General features: G+C 45.8%; 1 protein-coding gene across 1 annotated transcript in view; it reads right to left on the bottom strand.

Annotated features, from left to right (window-relative positions):
* Positions 1–2,224: 2,224 nt before the first annotated feature.
* Positions 2,225–9,249, bottom strand: part of LOC122970794 (SH3 and multiple ankyrin repeat domains protein 3-like) — a 49,898-nt gene continuing 42,873 nt past the window's right edge. The window contains exons 26-29 of the mRNA XM_044337052.1: positions 8,550–8,676; positions 5,221–8,455; positions 4,216–5,112; positions 2,225–3,919 (exon numbers count right to left, since the gene is read on the bottom strand). Coding sequence (XP_044192987.1) covers positions 3,868–3,919; positions 4,216–5,112; positions 5,221–8,455; positions 8,550–8,676 — 4,311 coding nt within the window. The 3' untranslated portion in view covers positions 2,225–3,867. The remainder of the gene's footprint in view (positions 3,920–4,215; positions 5,113–5,220; positions 8,456–8,549; positions 8,677–9,249) is intronic.

Raw genomic sequence — 9,249 nt, 5'->3', positions numbered from 1 at the left:
GTAGCCTGAAATTTACAGCTGCCCATATATTTACCACTTTTGTACATTTTGGAGAAACTCATGCCCAGCAGACTAACTTTAATAACAATATGGGTACTTGTTTTTTTATGTTCTGTGTTGCAAGCAGTTGGAAGAAATAAATTGGCTACCACTACAATTTTTAAGGGTGAAATTATAGCTTATGTGAAACAAGCAAACAAAATTGTAAGTTTATTATTCTACACATGAACTTGTAAATCATTTTAAAATGAGTTTTCAAGTAGTTTTATTGAGGATAACAAAATTATAATTGATGGTTTGTTGGTAGTATGACGTATTCTAGTCACCAGGACTTCTGAATTTTTACAATGGAAATAATTATTGTTGCGTCAACCTTGACAGTTTGTGGTTATGTGTTATGTACAGTAATGTCTCCCATCTCACAGCGCCAAAAACTAAACTAAGCTGAATGTCACATGGTTTTGAGCATTTAAATTTCTCCTGGCAGAGATTTTCATTTCTTCTACTGAATGCAAGGTGACATTAAAGGGCAGGTTCATGTGTTTTATCACATATCATTGGTGGTATCTAGTCATGCAGATAGCTTACTTAGGTTTCCGGATATCAGTCTGATTCATTTTTGCCTCCACCCAATACATGAGAGGTAAATGGAATTTCATTTGTAGTGCTCACATCACTGGAAAATGACATTTTAAAATTTCAAGAGTGACATTGGTGTCCAGAGTAAGTGCCCCCTTTTGCATTGTATATTCCTCAGACCCCACCGTCAACATCTCCCACTGAAAATGCAGATGACAAATTAATAGAGAACCCTGATTAAATGAGTGAACAAACAAATGCCTCCACACAGGACAGGAAGGGCACTGAATGGTTTCATGAGCATGAAAATTATGTGAATCATATGATATGGTCTTCACAGTCACCAGATCTCACCCAAATTCAACACCTATTTGCGATTTTAGACAAATATGTTGGACAGTGCTCTATGCCATCAAAACACCAAATGAGGGAATATCTTTTGGAAGAGCGGTGTTCATCCCTCATTCAGAGACTAGGAATATCTATTCCAAGGAGCACTGAAGCTGTTTTGGCAGCTTGTGGTAGGCAAACACTGGTTTCTCTTTTAATTTTTCATCCAATTCTAGTTTCTACCAATGGAACAAGAATTACAAGAAGTAACTGGAAATTAGAGAAACTTTGACAAGGTACAGTGTAATGAAAAGTGTTTTTATCTATAGAAGAAAAATGGCAGCTAGTGGCTTCATCTCCACAGAGAAAAACACATCTTGACATCCGGAGTTCTTTCTAACTGTAAGCAGACCTCAGCCAGAGAAATACATGAAGGGGGCAACATGGCACAAACTTTAAAAAGCCACCAGTATTATATTTACAATTTTCTACCATGAACCTTGTACTGGCCACCATGCTAGCAAACAATCTCATTCATCCTCTTCCAAGCTTTTTTCATTGTTTTTGGTGCCTTACAGGCGTCTTTGGGTTTGCCGCATGAATGCAGCCGCTGCTTGCTTTGAATTAAGCCATCTCATCTTCTACCTCCCAGTGAGCTCTACTCTTTTGTCCTATTAGCTCACCGAGCCTGATGGGAAAATAATCCTGGACCTGAAAACAATGTTGTGTTCAACCACCGCAGGGCTGAGACGAGCTGCTGCCAAATGGCTCAATTCAAACACAGCACTTTAAATTGGATCATTATGTGAATCTGTCAGAGGGAATCCAAGAAGAAATGAGAATCAAGACAGGGCCATAGTTTATTTTAGCATTTATTTCAACACCTTAGTTGTACCTCTATCATATTGTTTATCAGTATATACTGTATTTTATTTAAAACAAAACTTTATATATATATATATATTTATATATATACCTTTTATCTCTGCATACTTATGCTCATACTGTATGTAGTCATATTCATTATGCATTTCACTAGACCTAAAATACTTTTTAAACCATAGTATGTAATGCTTTCTACACTACCGCTCTGTCCTTTCACTTCTCAGAATAGCGTCCATCACGAGATAGCATTGAGGCAACTCAGCATGAGAATACAGAGTCATAATTTTATACTCACATAGAGAGAATATGCATTAACTAACGTGTGTCAGCTTCACTGGGGTCACCACAGGGCGAGCAGTATAGAAAGCATTTACAGTAAACTGGAAATGAAACATAAACAAACAAAGCTTTAAAGAATTTGTCCACACTATTTGGAAGACGGAGATTCTTAAAAAGGTTTACATACTTAATATTATCTTTATTATGCTTTATGTTATCGTTGTCATCATCATCAGTACATATAGATCTATAAACGATGGGTTTTTGCCTTACAGTAGAATTCACTGCAGGGAATGGCTAACTGGCATGTTAAAAAAATCCAGGGCACTCACGTTCACCTCTATGTAACATATACAGTATTTACCTTAAGTTAATCAGTCTGAAAATACCTTTTGTAAAGTGGGACAGAGTATTTCCTTTCAAGGGTTAATGTGTGGAACAGGGAAACATTAGGATTGTCAACTGGTGAGAAGAAAAACAATGTTTTCTGACCATTATAAACAAGTTTTTGGAAAAGGCATTAGAAAGAGAAGGGTGTAGGTCAGGGAAAGCATTTGGCCACCAAGGCAGGCTGACGAACACACACGCACAAAATCAGACACACAGACTCACAAAGGCTGAAGGTTGAGGGAGTCAGGCAAACAGAGAAGCAGTAAAAAGCCCTTTTTGATCACGGCACCTGCTGTGTGAGAGAGAGCGGTCAACATTATGGCATCAAAAGAGGATGGATTCATCCCCTGACCTGTGCTATGGCCATGAATGAACACCGATAAAGTCTAAGAAAAGATGATTTGCAGTTAGAAATGAAATGCAAACCCTTCTCAGTTCCTCTCCAAAATTCCCTCTGCTTTCTATATAATAATCAGGAAAATAATAAAAGGTCATTTCACAACAATATTTTCTCAATATTTGTATATCCTCATTATGCACAACTTGAATTCAACGATTATAAATACCCCGACCAGTTTGAAATGAATGATTGCGATCAGCACTTAGTACAAAACAAATGGTTCTACTAATAGTGAATCCCGTTTAACATGTAAGATATATTTAGTGCTCGCAAAGTACATACATACAAAGCTTATTGGGGCATCCTTTGGGGGAATATGGCAAATATATAAAAGAATACTATTTTTCTCTATCATTTTCTTCTATCATCATTTACAAATAAAACATTTTCTCTCATATTCTGACTTTGGCTCCAGCACTCACAGCCATTAGATACTCTGATCTGCTTAAAGCTACAAACTGATGTCAGGATGTGGTCCTTATGTTTTGTTTTCGCTAGAGTTTCTGGCTCAGCCACAATCAGTAACATTTTATGGGGGTTTACCCCTTAAGCAGCAACTTTTCAACTTCTCAGTGAACTCAGACTGAAGTTTTCTCAGTGCTGCTAAGCAGCAGATGGTGTGAGAATCCATCTGTCAGTGTGTGTGTGAGAATATGAGTGTCTATGTGTGTGTATGTGTTTGTCTTTTACAGCACAAAACGGTGTGTTAATTAAATGCCTGTCCATCAAAAGTTTCAAAGTATATTTTCAGTTGAACAGCGTCATTTTCATGATATTCATCGTGCCCTTTCTCGACCAGTTGTCATTTCACAAATTTCAACATTTCTCTACATTTATAACAAATTTTCAAGACAACAATTTTCCCACATATCCAGCCCTTAGTCTAAGTTCATCACAACCTGTTGATGTCCACTGTTCTTCTCTTCCACATCTTCTGTTATTGTTCATCTTTGTCAATTTGTTTCTCTCCCTTTCTTTCATCTTTGAATCACCCCATCACTCCCTCAGTCTGTGTCTCGGGGAGAAGTAGTGACATGCAAAGGAGAGGCGAGTCGCCTGGGGAGAGAAGGAGGGCAAATCAAAGAATAAGAATGGGCAGAAATTAAAATAAAGATGGAGAAAACTTAATAGGATTGATAAAACACAGGTTAATAAGGAGAAAGAGAAAGAGATGGAGGGAAGATGAGATAACTTATCAAACTCTATGCATCTAATGACGAAAGGGGATGGTCCAGCTAACTTGTATGGAAGGAATGAGACACTTTGACTTTCCTTCACCATCCGGTGCTTCCTTTTTGACCTTGCGACCTTGCTGCTTTTAAGTCTTCCAGAGTCTATTAGTCCTCCCTCACCTGTCAGTGAGTTTCTTCAGCGCCCTCTCGATGTTCATCCGATGTCCAACGCGTGTCACTCCCAGGTCCAAGAAGTCATCCTTGGTAAGTGAAGGCAGATGAGATCCATCTATCTCATTGTCTATAAAACGCTCTCTGTGTTCACCCAGGTTTAGGTAAGCCAACCAGTCGGCCACGTCGTACTTGGTCCAGTAGGGTAGGGGCTTGACAGCGAAGGGTTTGGCTGGCGGGGGAGGTGTGAGTTGGGGATAGTTGAGGCATGATGGGCTGGGGGGCAAGTGCATGGGGGAGGAGGCTCCAGAGAGAAAATGGGTGGGGGAGAGAGAGCGGGAGACGAGTAAGGGGTTTGGACTTGGCACACCAGATGGGGAGTACAGTGGAGGTGTTGAAGTCTTGTAGGTATCTCCTAGAGGGATGCCAGGAGAAGGGGGAGTGAGGGGCCCAGGGAAGTCAAAGGGGTTATTGTAGACAGGTGTACTGGGAAGGATGGGGAGGGACGAGGGTCTTGGAGGGGTGGGGTTTGGCTGCTCAGTGTTATAGATAAGAGGGCTAGGAGCACGGCGTCGGGAGACTGAAGACCGCATCTCCTTAGTGGGACTGCACTGGAAATCGAAAGTCTGTCTGCGCATCTTAGATCGATGCTTTGGTGACGTTGGGTACGGACAGTAGGTTGGCGAATGGGGAGGGTGTGAGTGAACCGGGGAGGAAGGCATCTGTGGAGAAGGGGATCGGGTCCAGTTGCGCTGAACTGGGACCTGAGGGGAGGGGGAGACTGAAGGGGTGGCCGACAGATTGGGTGTGAGGATCTGACGGTGCTGTGGGGAGGAGGTGGGTAAGGGCGAGGTGGAGCGGCCACTGGGGGGGCTGTGAAAAGCATCAGTGAAATCCGCTGAACACCTGAAAGACACACAAAATGAAGCTATTAACTTTAATTCTAACAACAAACTTTAGGTAAAATAAGCTCATAAGCAAACTTTCATTTAATACCAAGGACAACAAACAAACCTGTGCATGGTGGGTGATTTTGGAGTGTGGCTCCAGTCATCCATGCTCTTCATGCTACTCATCTGTTGCAGCTTGGAGCTTAGCTCATTGATGATGCTCGCTTTTACACCAGAAAGAGGTGAGTGGAGCCTACGGCCATCCAAAGCAATACTACCTCTCTGGATTACCTCCCCGCCTTCCTCATGCTCCCCGACCTCACCCCAGCCCACCGACCGAGTGTCCATGGGTCTCTCTAAGCAGGCAGCCAGGGTAGAGCTAAAGCCATCCTCCATTTTGGATCGGCTCAGCTTACGCTTCCTTTCATCTGCCAAAGCTCCGTCTAACCTGGAATCTTCTGGGTTGCTTTGTCTCTGCAACTGCAAGGGAGCAGGGTTGGTGCTGTTCTGCCTACGTAGTGCTACAGACGGGCCTCTCCCTCCCCCCTCCTTGTAATGAGTCATCTTTGGAAACATAGGGTTTGCCAGTTTTGTGCTGTGCACCTCAAATGTTTGCCCACCTGAGTAGGTTGTGCAAGGATCCTGATGCTCATCTCCTTTCTCTCCCTCTTCTCCTCGCCCGTCTCCACCGATCCCTCCCCTCTCTCCTCTCAGCCCTGTCAATCCCAGCATTTCTAAATGGTGGTCGCTACTGCTGTGACTGTCCAGCTCCTCAATCCCGGAATCCACCACAGCATCTTGCCAGTCTCCGCTCTTGGTTATAATAGTAGTGTGATGAGTGTAGTCTGAAGCTTTGCCCCCTGTGCTGAAGCCAGCCTTAGGCCCAGCCATGGTCATGCTGTAGTCAGAGGATGCTGGAGAGGTTGTGGTGGTGGAGGCGGCAGCAGTGGCTGTCATGGTAGTGGTAGCATAGGTCATCGTGGTGGTGAGGGCAGCTGTGCCTCTGTCCTGGGTCAGGATGTGACCACCCACCATTGGGTCATTAGAGCTGCTGTAATAGGGATGAGAATGGGACATGGGTTGGGGTCTATGTAGTGACGTGGCAGGCAGAGCAGCAGTAGAGGTCATGGTGGTGGTGGAGGAAGGTGGAAATATCTGTGGGGACTGAAAAGATGGAGAGAGCGCTGACTGTGTGAGGTTAGCCACCTCGCTGTCGTAGGAGGTAAGGCTGGAGGCAGCAGAGTCACCACCCTGCGAAGAAGGTTGGGGTGCGTTTGAGGGCTTGGGAGATGGAAGAGGGGGTGGAGGAGGTGGTGCAACAGCAGCAGACTGTTGACTCGGGTGTTGATGCTGCTGGTGAAACTCCTTGCCTCTCTCGTTCTTACCATTAGCAAACTGTAAAGGAGGTGGCAAAGGATCTACAAAGACGAACTCGTCATCTGCGTCTATTGAGGGAGCTGGTGGAGGGAGAACCATCAATCCTAGACCTCCACCCACTCCTGCTCTTGCCTCTCCCATGGCTTCATGTGCCTGCACTGGGGCTGTGGGGACAGTGTACTGAGGGATGTAGCTGCTGTTGGGAGTGCTTTCCATCTGCAGAAAGGAAGGTCTGCGGGGGGCAGGCTGAGCCGGTGGTGGAGGAGGCTGTATGGGTGGAGCAGATCTGCTGTCGTATGTCTCCTTTTCTCTATCTCTCTCTCTGGGGCTTTGTGGGTAATACTGGGTTGAATATTGACTGTTTCTGTCCTCTGAGAAACGAACTCTAAGACCCTCCCTGGGTCCTCCCTCCTTTTCCCTCTCCGTCCTCTCCCCACCTCCTCCTCCCAAACGTAATATCCTTGGTGACTGTGGCCGGCTCATAGATGCAGGCGAGGTGGTGGCGGTGGGGGAGCTTAGGTGGAGGGAGACTGGGGAAGTGTAGGCCGATTGTGTAGGGGTCGCAAAAAGGGAAGGAGTTGGGGTCTGAACAGGGGTGGGGAATGCTCCTACTGTGGACAGCTGCCGACCAAAGTGTCTCTCCTCTCGGCGCGTCCTGCGGTCATCCTTTAGGGCCCTCTCTCTTGCAGCTAGCGCCAGGCCAAGTGGGGACGACGGATCTAGAACTTTCCCTGTAAGTGGGTGGATGAAGGTAGTAGCTGGCTGGGAGCCGTACATTGATGGAGCTGACTTGGGTTGGCCATCCTGACCAAGGACAGGGGAAGAATACTCAGGCAGGCCAAAGGCTGGGGGCATGCTGCTGGAATAGTTCACATAGTTGTCTCCAGAAAACATGCCCTCATCTATAGACTTAGAGGGCCGGAGTCGAGGAGTAGGTACTTCCATTTGTGAGCCCTGTAAAGGCTGAATTCTTGTCCCTAGTGCTCCTCCTCCCTCTCCTGCTCCTCCTCCTGCCTCACCTTGGATGTCCTCCTCAGATGAGAGGAAGAAAGAAGCACTCTTTCTTCTCATATCACGAAAACGTTCCCTTTCCCTGCGTGCCCCTCCTCCTCCTCCTAAGGCTGTACCGAATGTCGAAGTGTAGTCCAAGTTTTCCAGGTTCTGCTGCGAGGAAACCGAAGTGGCAACAGTTGATGAAGGCAAGGAGGTGGATGGGGGGAGCTGAGGTGGTAAGGGGGTGAGTGGTGAGGGTAGACTGGTATTGGGGCTGTCTTGGGTTGCATCTGCAGAGGTCTGGTCCTCTACATCTGGTGAGGGCTCGGCCTCCATACTGCTACCCTGACTGCTTCGGCCACTGCTGCTGGTGGAGGGCGCTTTGACAATGATGGTGGGAATGGGGATGGAGCTCTTGTCTTTGGCACCACCCCCTTTTCCTCTGTGCTGTCGCAACCCATCTTCTACTTTAGACTGCTTCATTAGAGCTCCTCGACCGCCCCTCTTGGCACCCCCCCTGCCAACCCCTCCACTCTGCTCCCGGGTGGCCATATGTGGATGATGTGGTGGTGCTTGTTGGGCCTTAGGCTTAGCACTTGTTGGTGGTGTAGCACTGCTGTAGCCTCTCCTTAACCCTCCCATTTTGCCGCCACCTCTCCTGGGTGCCTCTGTCTCCCTGATGCAAAGTCCGTCTGATTGTCTGCGTAGAGTGGGGACCATGACCTGCTGGTTCATCCCACCAGGTCCTCCCCTCTCCCAGCCTGCTTGAGTAGGATGCCCTGGTTGGGAGTGGAGCTGGTAGTGAGCTTGAGATACAGGGGGTATGGGCATAGCAGGCCCTCTCCCAGGATGAGGACCTGCGGATAAAGGCGGTTCTGGGGCAGATGTGTTAGGGGGTGGGGGGATTTCTTCTGGTCCCGGCACTGACAGGCTACGAGCCAGCTTCATAGCAGGTGGGTGAAGGTACTGCCTCTCCTCCTCTGTTACACCTGAGGACAAGGACACAGGCAGTTACAAGCAGACACTTGAAAACAAACTCATATATTGAGCAGGCAGAAATCGTTCCGTGATAATAAGCATTACCAATAGATTTTTGACGCATCATGACTGCATGCTGAGGACCGTGGCCTGGTTGAAAATGAGCTTGGTTGTAGGTAAAACCTGGTCCGGGCTGCACCATATTCACTGATGATTGCTGCTCGTACGTTGGCTTCAGGTAATACATTACAGAAGAAGAAAAGGGAGCATTTGAAGAAGAATTTGAAGAGAAAGGGGGAATAAAGAGAATAGAGGAAACATTTACTCAGATATAATCGAATAAAATGGATGTTGGCTGATCTGATATACATTATAATGCAATACAGCAGAACCAGTCCAAGTATTAGTGTATCAGCCAACAGAGAATACATGAATGGACACAACCTGACTCACACTTAAACAAATGTTTTGGTGTGGGTGGTCAATTGTCAATCATTTTCTGTAAAGTACAGTGAGGGCAGCAGAACACACATACAGCTAAGAAAAAGAAAGACCAAGGTGCTTTATAGATAGGAATCGTTTTTTTGCAGGCATTAGTCACTTCCATGACTAAATATGTGCTATATTGTAAAGCAGTGTAGAAACTCTCTTATATATGTGAATCTGGTATTGCAGGGCTAAGAGAGAGTTTCACAGCTGTCCAGTATTTCTCAATGTTAATACTTTGTTGATAATAGGGAAATTGAGTCAAAAAAGCCAGCAGGCCCCCAAATTATGGTAACAACCATAACTAGAACCATTTCCT

This window comes from Thunnus albacares, chromosome 20 (genome assembly GCF_914725855.1).
Source record: "Thunnus albacares chromosome 20, fThuAlb1.1, whole genome shotgun sequence".
Taxonomy (NCBI): Eukaryota; Metazoa; Chordata; class Actinopteri; order Scombriformes; family Scombridae; genus Thunnus; species Thunnus albacares.
The sequence above is the reverse complement of the archived record's forward strand: the minus strand, read 5'-3'. Positions and strand labels throughout refer to the sequence as shown.